Here is a 25,646-nt window from a genome sequence, read left to right as displayed (position 1 = left end):
GTTTCTTTTCTTTTTTCTTTTTTGTCTCTCTCTATTTCTGAGCCTTCACTGCCAAGTTCTGGCAATACCTTAATTAAACTTTCAATGGGAACAAAGGCTAGTGGGCTACCGCTGGGGATTGCTCTTGCAAGGCAGAGCTCAAGTGGATAAGCTTCTATAAAAAGACACCTTTTAAACAATTAAATTAGCATTCCCTGGAAGAAAAAAAGAAAAGAAAAAAAAAGAGACCCTAGTGAAAAGACCTCGTATCCCAGAGAGAACCTCCTAGTCTCTGGCAGGATTGTGTGTGTGTGTGTGTGCACACACACGTGTGTGAGCGAGGGACACTGAACATAATGTATACATATAACCCCATATATGAGTGTCAGTGTGTGGGTGCGATGAGTTGTGACCCTCTCTGTGTGTCGAGGAGCAGGAGAGGGGGAGAGAGAGAGAGAGAGAGAGAGAGAGAGAGAGAGAGAGAGAGAGAGAGAGAGAGAGAGAGAGAGAGAGAGAGAGAGAGAGCGGGGAGTGTTTGTCAGAAGTAATCCTCTGTACGTGTTGCACATCACTGTCTGATGCATATTCATGAGCGGAGAGCATTAACGCATCTAATACCATGATTTCTGTGTATGTGTGAGGATAAGCCCAGCTTGACGAAGCGATTAATTCTGATATCTGTGTGTACAAAATAAAGCCTCATGCGAGTGTGAGCGCGCGCGTCGGGAGAGAAATATATGTTCAGCGTTGGTGACATCAAAGTCTGTTGTGCAAAAAAGAAATGCGAGTGTGTGTGTGTATGTGTGTGTGTGTGTGTGTTTGCGTGGGCACATAAGAGAGCAGCTGCGTGGGTTTGCGCAGGGCTTTGGCCACCTGGCGCTTTGAGGTGGATGCTGGGCTGCTCGCGAGTAAAAGTGGAAGTAATGTCTCTGTCTCTGTATTTAAAAAAAATAAATAAAAAATCCCAGCACACTGGTACTGTAACCGCCCGCGCCAAGGCCACGTCGCAGGGAAAGTGACACCAGGGTTCTTTTTCTGACGCTCCATCTTCTCTTTCTCTCTCTCTCTCTCTCTCTCTCTCTCTCTCTCTCTCCGCAACCAATTTGCACCTCAGTTTCAATCACTTTTTTCTAGCGAGAGCTCTGAATGTGATGGATGTACTTCCTCTGACAGCTTGTCCTCAGGGCCCCTAATTCCTGCTTTATTTAGGAAGCAGCATTTATTGGATGATGAAGCTTTAAGAGCAGGTGGGTGTGTGTTTCAAGTTTTACTTTTTTCAGTTCCCGGGTTTACACTCAAGCAGTTGTTCCAAACTTGGGGTCCTCGACTCCCATTCGTCGGACGCCTGAGATTAAAGAGATCGCCGGGGTGCCGGGGGCTTTGCCTGCTCCCAGGTTGTCAAAATTACATGTGAAGATTCAAATTAAACCATAATAAATCAATTTTAAGGATCCAGAACAGACCTGAGAAGCTGCCTGTTGCTTCTCGTCTTGTTTTGGCAAATCAGAGACAAAAGAGTCGGGCTGCAGATTTACCACAGATTGAGTGTCGTACAGTTTGTCGACTGTTTGCCCGCTCGCCACTATCTAAAGATAGTAAACACGTAACCCCATCACAGTTGAAGACCAACACACCTATTCATGTGAACATAGATGATTGTTCTTGATCACGACTCAAAATTACAGGCAATCACTAAGTGGTAAACAACTGGTAAACAAACATTGAATCTGAGTGTGGGCGTGCGTCCAGGGAAAAAAAGGCCAGATACCATTGTGAGAGAGTATTTTTTAATGAGTCGCAGTTTAACTAAATCCGTATTTACCTTATGCCAATCCTTTGTGGGCATCGTAGTGTCGACTTCCCCTTCTTCCCTCATGACTTCACTTTGGTTTTTCAATTGCTGATTGAAAGCAGCACACATGGGACCCAAATTTCTCCCAATTGCGTTTTGGTATGTAGAAGAGATTATGTACAAAGTCTGCAGCATTGCTTTAATTTATTTATCTTTTTTTTTCCATAAGGGTGTTTAGGGTGCCCACAAGTCAAATAAACCTGATTTCCATCTACTATTTTCTTTAAGAATTAATTTGATGGAGGATTTGCCAAGCAGTAGTGAAAGTGACAGCTGGAATTCAGAGGTAAGTAAAAGATAGAAAGAAAATAAGACTTGTATTGTCCAAAATCCACAAAGACACTTAAACTTAATTTTGTGCTACTTTGCAATATGAGTAAGCTCAGATCAAAGATGCTTCATACTTTATTGTATGATCTATTTTTGCTGTAACTACCATGGAGTTTTTGACAAATGTTTCTATACAAAAACCTCTTTGTTCACACGCTAATCCATGAAAATCCACATTCTTCGACCTGTTGCTCCCTCAATTAACAGGTTGTCTTTATTTTCCTCGTTACGTTCTCCAGGAGCTCACATGCACGTCAGACACGCGGCTCCAATTAGGTTCAGCAAAGCGGGAAGCATGTAAACCTTCTCCTGACTGTGTGACTTTAATTATGCTGCTTATGGAAGTAATTGTCAGAACATATGATAAGTACTTTGGTGGCATCACCAGACAGTCAACAGTCATAACATCCACGTACTGGATGCCGTGCCAGGAAGGATGAATCGACAAAGTATCGTTGGATCATGCCAGAGGATTACAAAGGATTACTCACGCTGTTGTCTTACTCAAGCTATTATCAATGATTGCAATATTATTTGTCATCGAGTGCAGGCCGATGCTGTCTTCCCTTTTAGCTGCCATCTGTGGCGTGACCACAGTCTTTGTGTCACAATGCATTTACAAAGTATTTTTGTTTTCTCCCTTTTTAAAAACGGAACCACAGGCAGTGTGATTTCCATTCAGTAAATAACAATTGATTTAAAAAAATAAATAAATGTCTTCTATTGTGGTCAACAGAAGTTTGCCTGTTGATGTACATTAGAGCAGTGTAACTTGACTTATTAATGTTTGCGATACCGTTTCTGTCAAAATGCACGAGGAATTGCGTTTAAACAACTGACTTGAAGTCTGGGCATTCACTCAACCACAACTTTCACCTCGTCTTTAAATCGTTCCTTTTGGACATTCCCAATAGGAGTTAGACTAAATCAGTTTTTTTTGGTGATCTCTCCATGATTAGCTGCATATATTTTAACCCCTGCCAGGACCTGCTGCTGGCACGCTTCATAAAGTAAGATGATTCACGGCGGAGTCATGTGTTTATGTTGATATGCCGAGAGTCTGATGTCAATCTAACTTAGCATATAGTCACGGTGACCGAAAAGCTTCCAGCTGACTTCAGAGTTTCCCCACAAACCTTTAGGCAAACTCCAGTCCAGACTAAATCTCCACTTTTTTCTAAAGTGTTGTTTTGCCACTGTCCCATCAACACTGAGATTATTTCCGTCTCAGCTGCTGAGACGGCGATGTGTTTACGGCTCGCTTGCTTCACGCGCTCTTCTTCAAATGAAACCCAGGGGATATTTGGAATATCCATCAGCTGGCTTTGCTTTGAAACAAACTTTAATGGATTGTCTTGAAGAATAATCTTTGTCTTTGTTGTGTAATTGTAGCCCATAAGAATAGATGAGTCTAGATTCATCTCCAATTTACATTTAAAACTTTCCCTGACAAATGTTTCTGAGATACGAAGTCAGCAGTAAGAGCTCCTATTATTTTAGATCGGGCACTTCTCATAAGGTAACAGCAAGAATTAGTTTGAACCTTCACAACCTGTCCAATGAGCTAAATAATAGCGACAAGGATTTAAGCACAGTGAAGGTAGGGAAACGTCCAAACGATTTTTGTATGGTGTCTATCTCCAATAACTGCATTAGTACTTGTTGCTTTGGACAGATTAGTGCTGCCGTTCCCCTTTTAGCTGCCATCTGTGGTGTGACCAGAGTGTTTGCGTCAAGCATGACCCTTCAAAGCTCAAGTCAAAATGCACAGGCAATAAGAAGCTACACTGCTCGGGACTGATAATCCCTCATACACTGATGCACGAAGGACTCCTCCGAATCTGTGTGTGTCTGTCTCAGGTTGCTCAGTTTAGTTATAGCACGCAAACGCAAACGCACACAGCTGCCGGGACAGATGTGGTCATACCGGGATGTGTTTGCATTGGGTCACGTCTGGAGCAAGTGGATGTGTGTGCGCGCACGTGTGTCATGACTCCGGGTTTTTGTCGTCGGCAGGTTCAAAGTCTGGTCGCGACGGAAGATTGCTGCACATTACTAAGGAAAGAATAAATGAACAGCAGATCTCGTCACTGCAGCGTGTTTTGGGGAGGAAAAGGTGAACGGGAAAACAAAGAGTCGAGCGAAAACAGAATAAGACAGAGATCACTCACACAATCTCGCTCGCAGTGCATACACATACAACAGAAATGAGTCATCAGCGAGTGTGTGAAAGGGTTTTAAGAGGCTCTAATTGCATCTGGTGAGAAATATAATAGCAGGTTCTTGCTTAGACAAGGAAGGAAAAAGGGGGCGGAAGATGGGGCGAAAACAGTAAGAATGCAGGAGCAAAACTACACAACCCCTAGCATTTTCCTCAGCTCACTTATTTCCATTAACTTTTCAATATTAACAGGTAGGTGGCAGGAAATTATATGCGCGCGCGGTTTCCCCCTTCAGAGGCCTACATACGTAAAGACTAAACTTTTCCCTGATAGGTTATCTTGACGAGTGTTTCTAAAGAGCTGGCATCCGCAGTACGTGTGGTTTGATGGTGACATTTGCGTAATTTGAGCGGCGCTTCACCCCCGCGTCATTAAAAAAAATCCCAGCCGCCAAACCCATTAACACTCAGCTCTCTCCAGAGAACTCCATTTACGCAACGGCTCCGGCCCGGCAGCGTCAAGGAGAGCTACCGACGTTTGCCAAGCCTCCCCGCTCGCCTTGCCTTCTCTTCTGGCGCCACATGCCGATGCCTAATCCGGTGGTACGGTTGAGGCGGCGAGGAGGGAGGCAAAGAAGGGGAGCGGGGGGGGGGGGGGGGGCTCAGGGAAAAGAGGGTGGCGCTCAGCGAGGCCATCTGGGTATCCCATCTGCAACACGGTTACGGCTGCGACTCGTTTTCTTTCTGGCAACCCGCAGCGAGCGATCACGGACAACAGGCCCTGATGACAGGGGCGAGAGGCTCCCCAGACATCTCGAATGACGCGCGGGGCTGCTAATAATAGGACGCCGCTAAAGATGATCAGCTCAGTAACCTGGTTATCGAAGAGTCTACGATGCCAAGGGCGCTGCACGAAGAAGCGTGTGTAGACAAGGTGGTCGACGAAAAATGTGACTTGACAACAAGAAACAATCGATGAAAAAAGCATTGCTTGTGCCTGTTTCACACAGTTGATTTGGACTGATGCAGAAAAACATCTTTTTTTTTTTTTTTTTATTAATTCAAGGTATTTTCTCATCCACTGTGTTTTCATACAAGACAAGACAAAAGAAACAGGAAGACAAGATCAATCATCGGACGTAAATTCGACTGATTTGTAGATGATTTAACGTGACTCTACAAGTCAAATGAACATTTTACTATTCCCTTTAGCTGAATATATTAAAAGCCACTTGGAGGGAAAACAGCCAAGCTCCAGGTACCCCGTTATTAAATCAAACCAAAGGTAATCGCCAACATCACGGTCATGCAATGTGCTTTGATAACACTGGCAGCATCTTAGTGTTCAATCCCTGCACAAGTACAAGGTAACTGGGAGACTGAAGCACCAACATTTGCATTGAAAGTACTCTTGCATAAGCAGATCAAATTGTTTACAGTTTAGAGAATCTGTCATTTATGGGAGTTATTAAAAGTTTGAAAAAAGGGTACTACCTATCTATTTGTTATATATACTATCAATTTATTTCCATTGAACATTTTGAAACTCCCTACATCCTGACCCTCAATTTTCTTATTTTTTCTTTTCTTTTCATTTTTTAAATTGTACAATTATCTATTCTTTTTTTTTTATCATTTTTGATCTGCAAAATCCCTAATTATGTTTTGCCTTTTCATGGCCTTTTTTGATCAGCATTAATACAAATACAACATCACTAATGCACAAAATTGTGTAGACCATAGAAATCCTTATTGACAGAACGTGAAAAGAACTTTCCTCATGAATGGAATAATGTTGTGTACTGGTGAGGTTACTGCAGCATTATTTTCAACCTATTGTGAGTCTTTGGACCGATTTTCTTTGCCGTTTCAAAATGCTTTCTGCTGTTTAGTCACATGCATCCATTCACACAAGTACACTAATGGTGATTGCTGACAACCCATTTTCCGGGCAACTTGAGGACAACCTGTTCTACAACCTGAACCACAGTGGCCACTGTTATCATCAACTCAATCTTCAACTTTATTTATAGAAAATGTATAAAACATCTTATTCGTTTTGACCTCTTTGTTTGAAGCTGTGTTGAGACTTTAATCTTGCTGTTGATCTACTTGTTTTTCTGTGTACAAAGGTCAAGCAGTTGCTTCTGTATACTTCATAAATGGATCACCATAACAAACTAATCCCAGTTGGTATTAACTGGATCTGACATTAGAAATAAAAACACTCCCCGAAACTGTATGAATATGTTCCGTCACGGAAGAAATATTTCAGCGATGATGGTTTAAACTATTTTGTAAGCAAGACCATACTATGTGTACCACAAGGTTCATCCATACCAGTTAGATGCTGTGATTAAAGCCTTTACAATGTTTTGCAAAAAACTGGACCAACTGAGCGATAAAATGGCAGAAAAACATCAGTTATCGTTCCATTTCTTACAAATGAGACATTACACTTGTCATTTTTCATAGAACTTCATTCAGTGGATATTATAGCGACACGAGGCTGGCTTTAGGTCTGAATGGTTGCGATTAAAAAGCCTTTTGTTTGTTATGATTTCATAAATACGTTATAGCGACATTAGGTTTCAGTTATGACGATGTCTAACTCTCCTTCCTATCTCCATCGGCTGCAATTTCCTCTGTCATAATTTGTTGATTGACAAGCCTGACAAACTTACCTTTTTGTCACTTGTGGGAAAAATACACAATATTTCTGTCTTTCTTGTGTTTTCTTTCTTTCTCCACGACACTGTCAGACATGCAAAAAAAACAACTAACTCCAGCCAAATACCATCCCATGGTCAAAGCAGGAGCTTCAACTGGGTCTTGAATACGGATTACGACAGAAGCCATGTATATATTGATATTTTGGCGACAATACGGGGGCTTGGAATATAGCGAGTGCACAGATGGCCTGAGGAGAAGCAGATTATATTGCACGAGTGGTTTGAGAAGTTTATATGGACATTTTGATACTTCTTTGGAGACTATTTCTTCCCTTGCCACTACCATTGTAGCAGTATTATTCCACAGTGACCAACCTTCAATCGACTCAACAAAGATTTATTAACCACCTTGCCAGCCTGTTTTTGGGAGCGATCATGGTCATCTCCTTAAAAGTGAGAATGTGATCCGAAAGTATACTAAAGAAAACTATATTCATAGACAAGCAGACAAGAAAAGGGTTATAATTCACTCTAATATGCACTGAAAAGGAAAAAAAACAAAAAAAACTCGTATCTGGGAATTGCATTACTGTACAATATATGTGAATAAATACCTGTGATTTTATGGTCAAATAAAGAACTATTTGAGCCTTTAAAGACTAAAGTAACAACAGCTGGTGCAAATAAACACAGTTAATGGAATGCAAATGTAACCACCTGTTCTGACTTATATAAGAGTTCCATTATAACTCCTCTTAAACTTGACTGACTTGAGAAGCACCTGCACATAAGATCTGGTGAGCCTAATCAGTGGGTCTGGTTTCCAAGCAAGATAAACGTTCAAAGAGGTCAGGCTCGTTGGAAGTCCAATTTCTGAATCTGATTTACAAGTCCAGCGGTTTTATCTGGTTCATAGTGCAAAGGTCTGTTTGAAAGCGAAAGAATAAAACGTTCAATTCAGGACTGAAGAGTTTAATGATCCCAGGTCTTCCAATCTGGTTGGAAGTGTTAGAAGTGTAAAGTGACCAATTAAAACGTCTTATCTACCTTAAAGAGTTTTAGAGAGTCCTGACCTGGTTTTAGAAAACGAAAATTGTAACTGGTTTAAAGACTTGCAGTTTTGAAGAGTCGGGTTCTGGTTTTAAGAGTTTGATAAGATTCAAAAAGTTCTTCTGACTTAAAAGAGTCAAGTTTGGTTCAAAACATTCTGGATTCAAAGGAATTGGGTTTGCTTCACAAAAAAAGCAGCCCTGTTCCTGAGACTGGTTCAGCTTCAGGTCTTATATGAAGAGCCCAGGTCTGAGATAACAGATCATTGACAACAACAACAACAATAATCCGATAAAGTGCAGTCACCAACTGACCTTTGTGCTCACGAGCCATGCGCAGAGCATCCAAGGAAGCCTGCGGACTGATCTCCAGTTGGCACACGAGCACTTTGGCGCGGCTGATGGCTGGAAGAGCGTTCCGCAGCTCCTCTCCACCCAGCAGCATGTTGGCGCCCGCCACAATCACGATGGCGTTCTCACCTGCCCGTGGACACCAGTGGAAACGTGTGAGCTCATTATGTAAAATATGAAACTCCATGGTAAAAAAAATAAAGTCCAAAGATATGCGCAATGTCAGAAACTGATGGGACTGAGTACAGACTTTGTTATATACAACTTCTTAACTCCAAGAGGGAAAATTTGATCTTTCTCTAACCAGCAAATGCCCCATCAGTACAATTAGCATGAATGAAAGCAAAAATACACAGTAATATATACTGTATATAGTAATCAAGAATAAATTGCTATGAATAAATTTTTTTAAAAGGCAATACAGTGAATATTTACTAATATTACATAAATATTAACACATATCTAATAACTATTATTATTTCATTAGTAATGTCTTACATCTTTTCCAATTTTCAGTTTTAATTTTGCCATCATGTTGTATACAATCCATCATAATTATTGCTGTGAACCGCTTTGAGTTGCCATGTTGCTCCAGTTTATCCATCCAAATAAAGTTGCATTGCCTTGTGTTGCCTTGCATCATATAGTTGCGCAGTATTTTTAGATGATGTACTTCATAGCTAAGTTTAATGTACATAATAAAACTACTTTTTATTGCAAAATGCAGTTTCTCTTCCAAAATACATGGATGAATAACTAAACGGTAACGCTCTATTCAAGATATTCTCTGTTGCAAATACAATATATCACATGTTTTGTTTTTTTTTGGATTTTCATGATGGTGAGTCTTTGTTAGGATCTTCTCCAATTTAAAAACACTATATTACAAACAGTTTTTTTTAACACTTAAACCCTTGTTTTTATTGAAAGATCTGATTCACAGTTGGACAGATTCAATGTTTTTCCCCTGAAGCAATTGTGAACGATACCACTGCCTCAATGAACCACTCGTAGCCTCTTAGTTTCACTGCATCAAATTGGTAAAAAAGTACAACTAATGAGAATCTACCAGGGTCATGATGTTTTGCATGACTCCGCCTTTCTGAATAAAATAGGCTCCGATTTCATCAGATACGGTTCGGAGCACTTGTGCAGCTCATTATAGGTATAGCCAGTGACTAAAAACTCTTGAGCAGTGGTGAATCAATGGCAATACCGAATGCCTATGTGTGTTATTGAGCAATTGTGTAGCAAAATACCATCCTGCACAATGCTGATAGGCAATGTGTGCTCTTGGCTGATACACGAGACCATTTCGACAACTCAGGAGCTTTTAAGATCTTGGCGGGGGGGGGGGGGGGGGGGGGGGGGGGGGTGCAGCAGAGCATTTACCTGCATCGTTGACGGTGATGGAAGCAGCTCCTGTGGCTGCATCCGAGGTCTGCCCAACAAAGTCTAAACACAGGAGAAAGCATGAAACGAAGAACCAAAAAAACTGATGCTTTTTTTTTTTTACAGTTCTGCAAAAATTGTTTGTTTTTGCAAGTGATAAAAAAAAAAAAAAAAAAAAAAAAAAGGCCTCTGGAACTCAAAATGATCAAATCAAAACTCCAAAGCTTTAAATGCATTTGGCTCCCAAAAAGCCAATTGATTTTAAAATGTGATTTTATTTAAAAGAAAGGCAGATGGCTTAATTGTCATTAGTCACAACAATACTGCAAATTTACCAATGTATTCAGTAGAAATAAAAGGAGAATTAAGAAATTGATGTGTCAAAAAAAACGTTGCTCCAAACATGAACTTTTTCCAATGCAATGGAGGAATGGCGAACCAATTTGGCATGCGATGTTAAAATTCTTCGATCTTACCTGTGTGTACACCATTGTCCTTGAAATTCTGGATGTAATTGTCTCCAAAGAAGTCTTTACCAACCTACAAAAGATTGAAGGCAAACCGATTACAACAAAGAGGAGTGTCAAGCAGGGTCAGACTTGGTTAGCGGCAACTTTTGAAAAGTGGTCTACTCAAATCTCAGTTGGGCTGGATTTTCGTGTGCCCTGCCAGCATACTGGCATGGTGCCGCCGCCGAAAATGTGCAAAAGCGAACACACAAAGTCAACAAACGCACACACGCGTGAACACACGACCAGCTGCGCCAAGCCTTGAAGACACAATAACCCCGCCTTTACGCCTCTTCATAGCCCACCTCGCATTCGTTTTCCTTCCCAGCTTCCCCTCTTCCCCTGATCCGCTCGGGGATGTCCACATCTGTAGCTACTTTGGGTTGTGGAAGGGGTCCCCACCTTGCCCCGAGGCACCTACTTCGAACCCACGCTTTCCAAAAAACGTGCCAAAATACGGGCATTTCTCGCTGCCTGTGTTGATGGGTTTGGATGGTATTGGCTGCTTGGCCCCATTCTCTTTGAAGAACGGCCTTCCGTCTTGGATGTTTTTGACAAGCCCGGATGTCTATTTTTGGGTTCTCCCCATGCCCGGAGAGCTCCCCCCGCACTGGGTTGTTATCGATCGGGAATCTTTGTTCTGACAGAGGTGGGGCTGCGGTGCTTTAGTGCTCAGGTTGAAAGGCCGTGCTGAGCCTACTGATTGGAGACTCTGGGTTGGATGGTATGGGAATAGGCTTGTTTGAAGGCGCTCAAGCGTGGGTGGGCGTATGCATGCGGTATGGTATTGATCAAGTGAAAATGAGGCGCAGAGAGTTGATGTAGTGAAATGACTGAAGTGTGAACGATGCTAAAAGGTTTTTAGGAGTTGTTAACAAGTTGGTGAGCTCCAATAGGTGATGGATGATTATCTGAGGAAGACATGGACGAGCCGGAGGTTGAACAAGCAAAAGTAACTCTAATTCCAAGTGAAATGCAAACGCTAAAGCTACAATCCAGACCGATGCCCATCGGAGCCCAAACTCAAACAGTGCAGCAGCGATATTTGGCTTAAAAACCTGTTTGCAGCGTCATACCTTGCAGACCATCGCGGTTTTGACCCCCAGCCTGGCAGCCTGTACGCATTGGTTGGCCCCTTTCCCTCCAAAGCCGATGAAGAACTTGTGTCCATGGATGGTTTCCCCTGCTTTGGGGAGCCTTGGTGCCTGACTAAGAAGGGGGGGGGGGGGGGGGTAAAAAAAAAGAAAAAAAAGTTTGTATAAATACTTTTCTTCAGAGAGAACATGGGATGAAGAATGGAAACCAAAAGACTCTTCAACTTTGTTTGGATTTCAAAATTTAAACCCTCCTTTCATCTCTTCAAACTGTCGATAAAACTTGACAAAAGTACCATCAAACTTCAGTGAGAAAACTTTTACTTGGCACTGTGAGTGTCAAAATGTGAAGACAACCCTTCAGGGCCAAATCTTTTCCTTGTTAAGTTCTTTATTTATGTCTGGAAGCAGTGCAGAAGCACACAAACAAAAGCTTCCTACGGTGTCTTCTGAGGATTGGATCTTTTGAAGGGTCTCACTCACACAAAAAAAAAGGTCAATAAAATGCAAGCAGTTGCTGGGCATAAACGGAGGAGCAAAGGTTACTTTTTCCCCCCCCTAAAGTGTTTTACGTCGTTTTCCATACTTTAACACAATTAGCAGTGACAAAAAACAGACGGAGACCAAAATTGCCTCATCACTTTAAAAGAGTACTTAGACATTCGGTCATGTGTGCCAGTGACTATTACATTTTGCAAATGATGCAACCAATAAATCCCAGAGAAGTCTCAACTTGATGCTGGCTGCGAGGGTAATGCTTGACTCATTGGGGTTTGGTCAACTCGCGCCCCTCCTCTATTGGCTGATAGACCACAGGTGGGTTGCCCTCAGGAGAAGCTGTCTGTTTCCCAGATTCTTCAGATCACACAACCACAGTGGGCAAGTGAGTAACACAAGGGAGAGACAGCAGACGGCTTCATGCTGTAACGTCAGGACTATGCGGTTTGGCCCTGGGCAGCGCTGGCCTGGGGCCAAAGAGTTTGCGGGTGGCAAAATGTTGTCATAAACTTGTTTTTCACCCTGTTGTTGCTCCCCCCCCCCCCCCCACTACTGCTTGTGTGTGAGCGTTGTTTGTGGCAGGTGTGCTGTTACAGTAAATTCACTCAATCCCAGGATTTCCAGTAAGTGAGACGCCGGTGGCAAACACTGGAGGCGGTTATAAATGCTGCTGTTTTTGCAAGGCCGTGTGAAAACACTAAAATACCCGAGGCAGTGGCAGGATGTCGGGTCAGCGAGGCTGAAATGTGGTTCCAAGGAAACAGAACAAAGGTTGAACGCATGAAAACACACGCACGCACACACAAACACACATTACCCCTTCTCCCATACATTCGTCTACATTTTTTCCACCTGTGTCACCAGCGCAGGGGGGAAAAAAAAAATCACACGCTGAATCAGGTCTACATGTTTATAGGAATATCAGGAGACCACATTTTTTTTCAGGTGAACAGAGTGATAGCCATTTGTTATGTCTCAGTTCTGGCTGCAGTGCAGCAACTTGCGTCAGAAGGATTATATTATTATACTTGGCCCCAAACATCACAGAGACTAATTTTTCAGACATATTGATGGTCACACTAGATGGTATTACATTTTACATGACTTATCCCTCGACTCCCACATTAAACAAGTCTGGGAGGAATACTTTCTTTCAGCTGTGTTATGTTCCGAAAATTGAGAATGTGTTTCCTTAGATTGACACTCAGAAACTAATCCATGCATTTGTTTCTTCTGGATTAGGTTATTGAAATTCCCTATTTAAAAAGTCAAGTAATTCTAAAGTTCTGACAGGAACTAGCAGGATTGGTCACATCTCTCCAATATAGTGGTTGTCTTCATTGGCTTCATTGAAATCATGGTTTCACTCACTCTTTACACTCTCCATTTATTCACATAACTTTATTGCATGCCACCTCTTTGTCTACAGCGCAACAATTCTCAGGTAGAGAGTATCTGATTCCTGCGATTTTAATAGATGTGCTAAGCTAAGCTAATTCATCTAGTGGAAAAATACCAAGTGCATTGTGGAAACAAAATGAGACCCCCCCCCCCCCCCCCCCCAAAAAAAAAACAAAACAAAAACAAAACAAAAAACTATATATCACAAATCTTTCAATAACACTGATTGACAAATTAACAAGTTTCCAAACTAATACACGTGTAGAAGTAGAAGTAGAAGTACTTTTATGAGAAATGTCTGTGCTAAATGGCTAGATTAGTTTGACAGCAGAAGACACTTTGGACCAGAGAAACCTTTATGCAGTTCTATAAACCTCCAAGGGTACTTGTTTCATATATGTTCACCCTTGAAGTAACACAAACATGTCTGAGGCGCCTCTACCTTGGACGACCTATTCAGTCCCAAGGTGAACTTCTCCTTCCCCTTCCTCACAAGAAAGAACTGAGATGTCGTAAAACACAGTCACACAAAAAAGAAGCATGGGAAGCTGCTATATATAAAATTGAATGTAAACAACTAGGTACATTATTTCCGGACTCGGGAAATTCACATAAACACTTCTGGTCAGCCGAAAGTTTATAGGGTCTCATAATACAAATATAAAACATGTGTTTGTAGCAAAGGCTAAAACATGCACATAGAACACTAAGGAATGAATTCCTCAGTAGTAAAAATGGTCTAAGTAGTGAATAACTGCAGTGATACTTGCCCAGAAAAAGCATTTTCTTGAAAGAATTCTTTATCGAACCTCTAGGAGTCCAAGAAAAAATAAGGAAAAACCTTTTCCAAACACTTTGGAACATTCTTTACCAATGAGTTTTGTCATTTCACGGTACCAAGTGGTGCTAGAGAAGATTGTAGTTCGGGAGGATCATTCAAGCTGGAGAAGTGCTACTCATGTTAGTTCAACCTAACATGGATTATTCGGGACTATGGAGGATTGATCTGTGTGTCACATGAGGCTTCTTTTCCCAAACCATAGGCATCTTCAGGATTCGGTTTTTGCACAGAACCAAAAGGACAATAAGATGGGCACTTTTGAAAATGTTTTCAAATTGCTGGTGTAACGGCACCAGCCGTGAAGGCGGACCGTTTTGCTGCATGCCTGTGATGTGTAGAGGACAATACCTCACCTCAGCTGATCGGTCGAGCCTGAAAACATCAAGCTCAGACATCCTGTTACGATGGTGGACTGCTCAATGTGTTGCCAGATACTGTTGTGTTGTGGCTTCTTCCTTTCAAACCCCTGAACAATGAATTGCTTCAAGATTTTGAATGTGGGCCTCACCACATTGCAGACTGCTTTTTAAGATTTGTTTGGTCTGCGACGTTCTCTCCCAGAAAGATTGCTGCACTATTTTTATTTTTTTTTTAAATTGTTGATAGGTTTACTGCTTTTTGTTGTCCTGTTTTCTTTTGCCAACCTTCTTATTTCTATAAGGATTTTTTATTTTTATTTTTGTATAGCTCATCGATGCCGAGAGAGCAAAATGTCTTCTTTAGATAGTGAAGTGTACACAGTAAATGATACGCAAGTAATTCTAAAAAAAGAAGCACACATATATATATATATGTGTCCAATGCTGTTGAACTGTTCTCCAAAAGCTTTTTTTCCACCATATTACTGAAAGCAGTACTGCCAATTTCAGCACAACTGCAGCTATAGCGACTCGGCTTTTTCTAAGCTTTCTTTCTAGAAGCGCGTAATGGAAGTCAAGTGGCTGACAGGAAGGATGTTGTAGGTCTGGAGGCTGAAAGGATCATTTGTCTGTGTCCTTCCTGCACAAGTTCTGCCTTGCTTTTACATCACAGCGCTCACAAAATTGATTTGTGATGTTTCCTGGTTTATCTTACGGTTACATGCTCGCTGCATCGACGGATATATATGTGCAGGAGCTGAATAAATAATGAATACATACCCATTGTATGTATAACAGCGATTCTAAAGTTTGAACGTCATGACGTCACGTTTGGCTGACGGCCACCTGAAGCCGGATCACTGACACATAAGATAAACAGATTTCCAAATTCCTAAATAAGCCTACCCACGCTCCTTTAGTGAGTGAGCGAGAGAGCGAGAGAGATAGAGACACACTTGGCTATTGTTGTCTGTGATGACTTCGTCAAACAAACACGGCAGTTATGTGCTAAAGCGCAACCTCGGAGTGTTTTCTCCCACGGAACCAAAAGGCCAGAGCAGGTGCTCAGTGACGTGAAGTGTTTTCTTTGCGACTGGCTCCCCCTCCCTCCCTCCCACTCGCCTCCCGTCTTTAGTTAATGGGTTAGAAAGAATGGGGGAAACGGACACAATCGCAAGCACACTGAAATAATGTCCCCGCAAGTTTGAAGCTTCTCTTGCCAGTTCCAAGTTTTGGTGAAGTTTTGGTCCGCTATTGATCAGCGTTTCATGAAAGCGCGCTTTGTTACCTGTCTTTCCAGAGCATGCGCGACAATTTAAGTCAAGTACGGCAACCTTCAACTCATATTCACCGCCCCCGCTTCCCCGTGTGCTCCGGAGTCATTTTTCTTGCTCACAAAGTTCCCTTGAGTTGGCGAATCCACACAAGGTGAGGCAGTTTTCACAAACAACAGGCCGGAAAAGGACAAGCATGCCTCACGTGGACACGCTGAACGGACTTCGCTAACAAGAGTGCGGTCCGTACCGAGGTGTTTGTTTTTGACCGCCTGCGCCATTTGTTCGGAACGAGCATCAGCACACGTTAACAAGCCACTTGAGGAGCTGCTTGGGGATCCGAATTGGTTTATTTTTCCGTTCACAATCGTACAGAAAAAGGTTGCCAGGCATGCTGTAGACACAATAGAAAGAATGCTGGAAAATATAAAAATAACAAAACTGAATGACTTGTTGAAACTTTAAAAACTCAGATCACTTAGAAAACGTCACTGAAGTTTTTACAGCTCGACAAATGCAGATTTACAAATTTTGTAAATCAGGAGCGCTGGCAGTGATATCCAATGGGTGTGTCAACTATGGCTAAAATTTCATACTTCCATAAAATACATTTTAATACTTTCATGCTGGTTTGTTCATGTTTACCTGACTGAGGCATGGGATTTGAAATTCTCACTGTTGAACAATCCCTTTGCCAAAACAGGAAATAGCAATAGAGGATTATAGCGGAAAACCTGAACGTGAAATCAGCATAAAATATTCATCCATCCATGTTCTATACCACTTTACCAGACCCAAAGTCTGGCTATTTGAACTGGTCCCAGCTGACTATATAGTACACCCTGGGCAAGTCGCCGCCAGATCATCACGGGTAAATGCAGAGAAACAATCACACACAGGTAGAACATGCACTCTAAGTGAATACAGATATTATTTATCATCACAATCCATACTGTCTCTATTGTGTTTTACTTCTTAGTTATTTCAACATTAATATAAATCTATAAAAGAAAGGGCAGACAAATTAGGACGTTTGACACCACAGTCATTTATAAATGTGCACAGCATAGTGAGGGAGGAGTTAGATCTGGAGATAAGACTACATGACGCTATTTGTGGATTATAGTAGCTATGCATAATCTCAAGAAAAGTGCTATCATTCCTGCGAGTGTGACCTGTCTCTAAACACGGGGTCATGTTGGAAAAGTCTTCTGAGAATAAACACTTCATCCTCAGTGTGTTAGGGTGGATCATAATTCGATTTAAAAAAAAAAAAAAAGAGAGGAGACTTGACCTGGCCTTGCAATATTTCAAACTACACATTCTTATCAGTTTAAAAATGAAAATCCTGGAGGCTCAGGTCATGATGTGAAATGAGGACGAATCTGAGCGAAGGAGGAGGTCTGGTCACTCTGGCCTTCAGTACTTCATCTAATGCGGTGCATGGCTCTGTCAGGGAGGAAGTAGATCCGTATCAGTACATCATACATTATGTGTCATACCGGTGCCCAGTTTTTATTTATAGGGTATAAAGGGATAAATTAATCAAGATTAATGTAGATTAAGACTACATCATTTTGGTGACATGGCTTTGTGTGGGCCAACTCTGAAACAGGGGCTTCTGTTTCAGGTTTGTGGATTCAGCTTCATCAGGATCAATGAGCGTGAAGATGACGGTTCCACAGAAAACTATGGCGTGCACGTGCCTGCAGCGGTTGGTTTTTGGAGTACTTCAGGCCAGGGCACATATACCCGGAGCATCGTGTTGTGAGAGGACCAGCCACACCTTTCAGCTCTAATGTTGAAAAAGGTGCATGTTGTCCATGTTTTTTTAACTGACGTTGTTAATCAGCCTGTAAATTGCAGTTTAGAATAAATCACCACTTTCGAATATGGACATGAACCAAGATGTGGCCGGTGCATCTGTCTAAACCGAAGTCAACTCTGCTGCACATCCCACAAATGTGTGACCATAAAATGTTGTGTGAAAACTGCCCGTGGGCTCATGACCTTAACCATTTACTCCACAAAAGCCTGAACTCATCGGCAACCTTCCAAATATGTGGAATTGCAATGGGCTTCTTCCCACACACTGTTCTTGACTCTAGAGGAAGCCCTATTTGCCACAAACTTTGTAATGTCTTGCCAAATAATTGTTCTCAGTTTCTCCACTGTTAGTTAGGTATTAATTCCAAACCATTGTGTGGCTGATGTATAGTGTATTCCCCTTCCCAGCCCCCGCCGCAACCTTGGACAGGATATGCCTCTTATTATTTTTGTAAAGGCACCCTAATTTGGATGATATATAAAAAAAATGTGACAGTTTAAGTAGATTCTCAACTTTAACAAATAATAAAAAATGTTTTAATGTGATTTCCAATCACTTCAAATCACATGTGGAGTTTTTTTCTGACTCTTTCTGTCTTCAAGGTAATGAAAGTCACTATCTTTTTGTGGAATAGACTTTCAGTTGTTGGTGGCAAATGTGGAGCCTTGACTTGAGACATGCCTGAGTCAAAATATGAACCCGAAGTAACGAGTGTGTTTGGAAAGGAAGCGTCCTGCTCCTGCTTTGGGTGTCCTTCTGCATTTTTGGTAGAGGAAGCAGAATTAAACTGAGCAGGTAGAATGCGTTTACACCCGGTGCAGTGGAGCAGCAGGGGGCACTGTATGGCTTTGACAATGGGTTAAAATCCTGGAGCAGCCATGCGCTGCCTCCTCCTCCTCCTCCTACTCCTCCTTGTGTTCCTCCTTATGCAACTGCAACATATTGTAGTAGAGAATTAAACATAACCTCTTACTACCTACTGACATGCTGAACAGCGTGGACGAACACTGAGGAAGCAGCTGCACGTTCAGGGGCTTGTACGGCATCAGTGTGTGTGTGTGTGTGTGTGTGTGTGTGTGTGTGTGTGTGTGTGTGTGTGTGTGTGTGTGTGTGTGTGTGTGTGTGTGTGTGTGTGTGTGCAACGTTCTGCCACACAAATGCTGCCCGCTCAAGACAACTGGATTTTTAACTTCAAAGCCATGCATATCACTTTGAAGGGCGGCAAATGTATTTTTCAACCCGCATTCTGACCTCCATCCAAAAAGTCCCACCACCACACACACAAACACACACACACACACACACACACACACACACACACACACACACACACACACACACACACACACACACCAAAAGCAGACCATTTTCCGTCAGCTTATTAGGGCCTTAATTGACAACTCCTGCCCTTCAAAGCAAAAAGTCTGGTTGAATTACTAATGAGCGACTCAGTAAATACTCCTCCTGTAGGGGAAGGCATGTGTTTCTGATAAGTGGGGACTTGTGGCGCAGTCTGAGGGACAACTCCAAACTTTTTTCGACAGCACAGACTGTTTATTCACATCCTCATTTGCCAGTTTTTCCCCAGGGTTCATGTAAAACCACCGCAACCTGTTGCACATGCAGGGTGCACTGACAGTTGTTTTTGTTTTTCAAACAAAACAACTGTATGCATCTTTTTGCAGTTGTGCCACTGATTGCAGAGGTTATGGTAAATCAGGGTGACAAATTGTTTTTCAACTAACCCATTGTGACCGAGCTGATGACTAATGATTTGTGGGAATGGATCCTACTTGGCTCAACAGATCGCGCCACGAACGATGATGATGCAACGTTGACATTTCAGAAAGCAGTAATTACAGCCGATCGTCTGCATGCTTCTGAGTCCACAAAACCAAGAGATGGCCACACCTATGTCATTTCAGACCACAGATCGGCAGGTGATTAGGTATTGAGCCCGTGCTTGAACACTGGAGCGCACCGTGACTGCTCCTCGACTGTCATTTTCACAAGGATTTATGTGCAGTAACTCGTCCCACAGTTTTTGGGAAAGGTCATGCTAAAGTTGCATTCATGATCAGGAAGGGCGGTGCGTGTCTCTTGGTAGCAATTCATAGTGCAATATTTATAGTATTAGTCGAAATGTCATGAGGACTGACAAGGGAAGCTGTAGATCGCCGACATGATCTCCAGGCCGTGGACAAGTGATTTGATACTGTTTGCCGAAAGAAATGGATTTTAATGCATTGTGCATGCTCAAATCTTTGAAGTCGATTCATGTCTGACCTTTTCTTGTCATTTTCAGAAAAAAATTATTTTGTGTAACACATTCAAAACTCGCCCTCAGTGTTGGGACTATAAAGCCTCGTTTATGCGGGAACGTGTTCAAATGAAGGCGGAAATCTTTGCGTGTATTTATATATATTTTTTTAAACAAGACAACGGTGCTGAGAGCCACTGAAAACTTTTTGAAAACGGCTCCCGAGGTGGAACTTTTCGAAAAGCGCTCCGACTCCATCTAATTGGAAATGGGGGGGGGGGGGATGTCTGAAACGCTGCTTTGGCTGTGGTAAACAGTTTCTCTGCACATGCACGAGTAGATGCACAATAACCACAATGGCGCCTCCAGAGTGGCCTGACTCGTGGCCTGGCATGCAAACCACAGTGTTGTCAGTGTTTCTGGAGTTTCAGTGTGTTCGGTGAACGTTATCAAAACGTTTCCATCTGACGCTAAAAGTTGAAATGAAAATGTAAAAATTGTGTTTCCAGCTGATCCTTCTTATGTAAACCTGTCCTCAATTTAATGTCCATTTGTGGTACCTGTTCAAAGTTCTAGTTCGAAGTTCAAGGACAAAAACAGAGAGAGAACCACATGCACTCACATTTCCACCTACAGCTGGAATCCACAAACACACATGGAGAACATGCAAACGGCTCACAATAAGGTGAGGGGTGCTAACCGCAACGTCACTCCGCGGCCTGTCGTTACCTCAATCAATCATAAATCCATAATTTTTTTGGTGTTTGGTGTTACTTGAGGACTGGAGGAAAGCAAAAAAGATAGTTCGGAAAGTTTTAGAGACAGAGAAGCAAAGCCAGTGTTGAAAGTCTGCTTGAAAGACATTGTTCTATCCTTTATTGTATTTCTATTTTTTCTTTTTTCCAGCCTTTTTTTTTTTTCTTTGTTTTTAGGATCTTTTAACACTCGTCCAATTTAAAGGCCCGACATTGAAAAAGACCAACTTGGATAACAATAAGTCTTGGAGAGTTGCAACCGAATGGCCTAAAAGTCTAACTTAAACACTCTCAGACCATAATGTTCTTTGCAAGACGGACACTTACAAGGCAGCACTAACTTTAGAGCACTTCCTCTATTCTTGTGCAGGCAGGACTGGGCAGCACATTTCAAGACTTGGTGGAAAACACCCCTCAGTCCACATGGCATATTTTCCACAGGTTAAAATAAAACCATTGAAGGAACAGGGTGCCTGTTGGAGTTAATATTAATAATAAAGAGAAGTGTGTTTTACGTAAGAACAATTGTCTGCATCCTGTGTGTCTGCGGTTCTGAAACATTTTCACATATGGTTCTCCATTTGAATATGCTTGTCGACACGTAGCTCAGGAGAAGAGCAGATCATTAGTAGAAGAAGGAAAACACCTTATAAAGATATACAACGTTATTATGGAATCAGGGTGTGAGTTAGTAAAAAAATTAAATATAAAATCTTGCCACCAAAAAGCTTCCGACAAACATGTTAGTAATGTAATTGCGATTGCAATATAATTCTTTTTCATAACAAAATGATCCCATGAATGTCTTGATACTCTTTGCGGCCTAATTTTAAACTTCATTATGATTATTTTACATTTGTAAATACGTTTGTATTTGCTCATGATAAAAGTCACACTGAAAAGGTCAAACTCCGATTCACCGTATGATCGTTGATAAAGGTGCACGTGCATTCACTGCACAACAATATTGATTATTTATGATATGGAGGATATTAAGCAAGTCAGGATTGTTGTGTTTTTGGCTTTCTGCTGAGGTCTGCGGTGGCCTCTTCCCTAAAATCTTTTTAGGTTATGGCTTCCTCACTGTCATGTTCAGCAGACTGAAGTTGCAGTTTTCTTAGCACTGTGGGTGCTATATAACTAAAGTTGTATTGTTTCCTGCTTTATTGTTGGTTTTCTTTGGTAGGAATGCAATGTTATTCTTGAACAATGCTGTTTACAAAAAAAAATAAAAAATACAAAAGAGTTATTCTGAGATCTTTTTTTTTTTTTTAAATGTCCAATAGTTAAAAGTAAAAATGAAGTATCAAGTATTACTTCCAATAAAAGAGCAATGCGAATTTGACATAATTTTGTATGATACTTCATTTTCTTTTCTAAACCCTATCGTATCAGTTTAGAAGCCAGTTAAACCGGTTTTTTTTTAACCACTTTTTGAAAAACTGGCCTTTCCGGAGATAATTTTTCAATTCCTTTAGAAGCACATGCACAGATTATGATGCATTTCAAAGCATATACAAATGTCCATTCCAGTTTTCCCGCATTGATCAACATGGCACAGAGTTACATCTCCTAGACTGAGAAACTCTGCCCTCTACATTTTGAACACAAGTCCTCCAGAGGCAATGGAAATCTACCCAAAGTACGGCTTCCTCTCAGGTCCACCTGAGGAAGCCGGACAGTTTCCTGCACCCAGATTTAGCTGGATATTTTTCAACTCATAAAATACCGGCCAGATCTATGGTCCCTTCTGCACTTATTTCATTTTGTTTTTTTTGCAAAGAAGAGATTCAGTTGAGAAAGGTAATTAGGTGCTAAACTGACTCACCTCACCAAGTCGGTCATGCAGGAGCCAACCACCACAACGTCAAAGGCGTCTTCATTCATGATCTGGTGATCAGGAAACATATTTGTGTTAGTTGTAAAGATAAGTAAATCCTATTTCTAGTCATGAAATGGCTCCCCCGGGGACCTTTGGATTCTTCAACATCAATCAAGCGTCTCCAGTAAAAAAAATCTCTGAGAAATGGGGACGTTTATCTCAAGCACAGCGGGGGCATTTAAGGAAAAGTATGAAAAGATAGTTTCTCAACAGCCTCCGAAACAGAAATCACTTGATTTTTTATTTATCTACGACATTAGCATGAGCTTGACTGAAACAAGGGAGAAGGTAAAAATAGCGCATTCACCGCTTGCTCAGTTGGACAACTTCCAATCTCACTGGAGGTGGGAAAAGTGGGGATGGGGGGGTGAGGGGTGGGGGGGGGGGGGGGGGGGTGTTTCAATGCTACACCACGAGAATGCTCCACAAGCCCTGCAAAGTCTGTAATTAATTCAATCCTCGGCTTGTATCGGAGCTAATGCTAGTGTGTTAATCTCTTCAAATCTCTTTCCTCGGCAAGTGGAAGACTTGGAAAGCTTGGCCGCTGGCTGTAGGACAGCTCAGTTCTCTCTCCCACATCTCGCAGGATATATTGTCTTCCCTCTGCACAGTTAGCCTGGAACCTTCCCCACATCTACTGCGGAACAACAGACCAGAACGTCGTGACTTCTCCAAGCCCCCTTGAAATGATGGCATCCCAGCGGACCAACCTGTATGAGTGTCTTTATGTGCTATTCCTCAACATTTATGGCACTGGTCCATCCACCGATACCACTTTATCCAATTCGAGGTTGCGGGCAGCTGGAGCCATTCCCGGCAAACTATCTCGATGTCGCCAAATGATCCTTAATCATTCTAAAGGCCTGACCAATCAATTTAGGATTGTGAGGCGCTTAGCGCTGATCCCAGTCACCTGCAGGTGAAGGCGTCAGAATGCGAAGCCAAACGATCGACCAGGTTCAAACCTTAAAGGAGACATATCATGCTTTTAAATCCTTCCTTTTTACATATAAATCATACAGTTGTGGTCTATACAACGCGAAACTGCAATGCTTGGGTCTGAATTCCTCATTATTATAGCTCCACAGGCCCCTTTTCAACCCCTTTTCTGATGCGCTTCTGAGAGCAACTCGTTTTGGGGCGGTCTCTTCAAATGCAAATGAGACACTTCATACCCCGCCTCCTCTCCAGGTTGCAGAGGTGACACTCGGTTCAACGTCACCCTGTTCGGCCATCTTTGTAGTTTGATAGAACAGATACAATTATCTAGCGGCGCAGAAACTTTATATTCACACATTATTTACAAAATGTCAACAACGGAAGATTTGTCCATCCAGCCATACATGTTGGAGCCAGAGTCGGACCCGGCGGAGCGAGATGAAAATGACGATGATGCACCTACAGAACAACGTCTTCATATGGATGTAACGCAATGGTGTGTTACTATATTTACACTAACTTCTCCATCCATGCCCACTACTACAATACTGCCTGTATTACAACGACTATTTAACACAGAAGTTACATTATAATCTAAAACGAGCACACAGCGCTAACATATGAAGACGGTGCAACTGCTAATGCTAACAAAACAATGACAGGGACGTCTTATCATCACACTTTTTAGCGTTATATACAGCTTACCGAAGTGCTCTGTTCGTCGTCTCCATAGATAGAAGGAACTGACCGCTCAATCAGACGAAGTCTTTCGGCAAATCCTTCTTTATACTGGCGGAGGTTGCTGAAGCAGTCATCCTTAAAGTGCTTCGCGCACACAAAAATGACCTTACCCACAGATGTGGGTACATTTCTGTGAAAAATAAAACTCAACCAGGCACTTCGAAAAGGTTCTGATGCTGGGAGACGGTGTAACGAAGCTTGTGGGTTACTACATCCAACAACCGAACATTTCGACTTATCCTCTCGTAACTTCGGTTGGACTACAAAATCGCAGCGAGAAACAAAAATGGTGGATTGCTCGAAATGTCGATGTCCTAATTTGGCAGTTCCGCTGAGAATACTGTGACGTCATTGTTCAAAAAACGTAATAGAGAATAGAAAAATCGAAACCGATCGCAAAATATGACCAAAACAGAATATAAAGATATCAACGGAGCACCTGAAGAGACTACTTTGAACTTTTCTGTACTTCTAAACACTCTAAATATACAACAAAATGCATTTAAGGGCTAAAAAAGTGCATTTAGCATGATATGTCCCCTTTAAATTATTGTATATTGAAAATGATGTCTGTCGGGAACTATGGCAACTATAGAGGGAAAGAAACGACATCGATCCAAACCATGCGGGGATAAAACGCAGGTGGAAGGCAGAGTCACGACACACAAGCGATGACGGAGGAGGAAGTGCAAACAGCAACAAACACACCAGACATGAACTACAACAAAATACATAAATACATGGGACATGGAGAACAAAACCATGAGTATTGACCAATATAGTCGATATAAAAAGCTAAAGAAGAAGCATAGAACAATATATAAAACATCTTTTATCAGGAGGAAATCATGAGAAGACACATAAGGCAGGACTAAAATGAATAAGAACTAATGAAGGCCAAGAAAGAAATATAAGCTATGATAGAAAGCATGACACAGAAATACAATTACACACCCTTACATCCACACCTACAGTCACCAAATAACCTCAAATGCACATTTTAAGGGGCAAAGATCTAAACCCCAGGTACAAATGCAGTGTATGCAATACATCCATTTAAAATTGAAAAATCAATCTATAGTAGCAGCTACAATGTCAATAAGCAATGTTATTCATCAGTAATAACAGTCACTCCATGAGTCGCTGTCCTTTCTGAATAAAGTCAGTAAAACTACCCGTGTCAGCAACGTCGGAACATATTTTAGTTTCATTGTCATGCTTTTTGTGTGAACAAAGCTGATATTCAAATAAAACCTAATTAGAAATTACATTATACGATTTTTATTTGTGTTTTTGTGGTAGAAACACAGGTTGTTGTTTTTTAATAAATCAGATAACGGAATTATTAAGCTAGTCTAACTAACTTTATACAATTGAGTTGTCAATATGTACTTCCTCTACCCTCAAACGGGGGACTGCAGTAACCCCCCCCCCCCCCCCCCCCCCCTCCTTTTAATGGTTTCGCCTTCTGTAGTGAAC

At 41.7% G+C, this 25,646-nt stretch overlaps 1 protein-coding gene across 2 annotated transcripts in view; it reads right to left on the bottom strand.

Annotated features, from left to right (window-relative positions):
• Nucleotides 1-25,646, bottom strand: part of rbks (ribokinase) — a 45,869-nt gene that overhangs the window by 18,719 nt on the left and 1,504 nt on the right. For both annotated transcript variants that reach the window (XM_080480073.1, XM_080480074.1), the window contains exons 2-6: nt 22,434-22,495; nt 11,372-11,504; nt 10,263-10,326; nt 9,787-9,849; nt 8,359-8,523 (exon numbers count right to left, since the gene is read on the bottom strand). In XM_080480073.1, coding sequence (XP_080336199.1) covers nt 8,359-8,523; nt 9,787-9,849; nt 10,263-10,326; nt 11,372-11,504; nt 22,434-22,492 — 484 coding nt within the window. In that variant the 5' untranslated portion in view covers nt 22,493-22,495. The remainder of the gene's footprint in view (nt 1-8,358; nt 8,524-9,786; nt 9,850-10,262; nt 10,327-11,371; nt 11,505-22,433; nt 22,496-25,646) is intronic.

Source organism: Lipophrys pholis (genome assembly GCF_963383615.2).
Source record: "Lipophrys pholis genome assembly, chromosome: 14".
Classification (NCBI taxonomy): domain Eukaryota; kingdom Metazoa; phylum Chordata; class Actinopteri; order Blenniiformes; family Blenniidae; genus Lipophrys; species Lipophrys pholis.
Note: the sequence above shows the minus strand (reverse complement) of the source record. Positions and strands in the feature narration are given on the sequence as shown.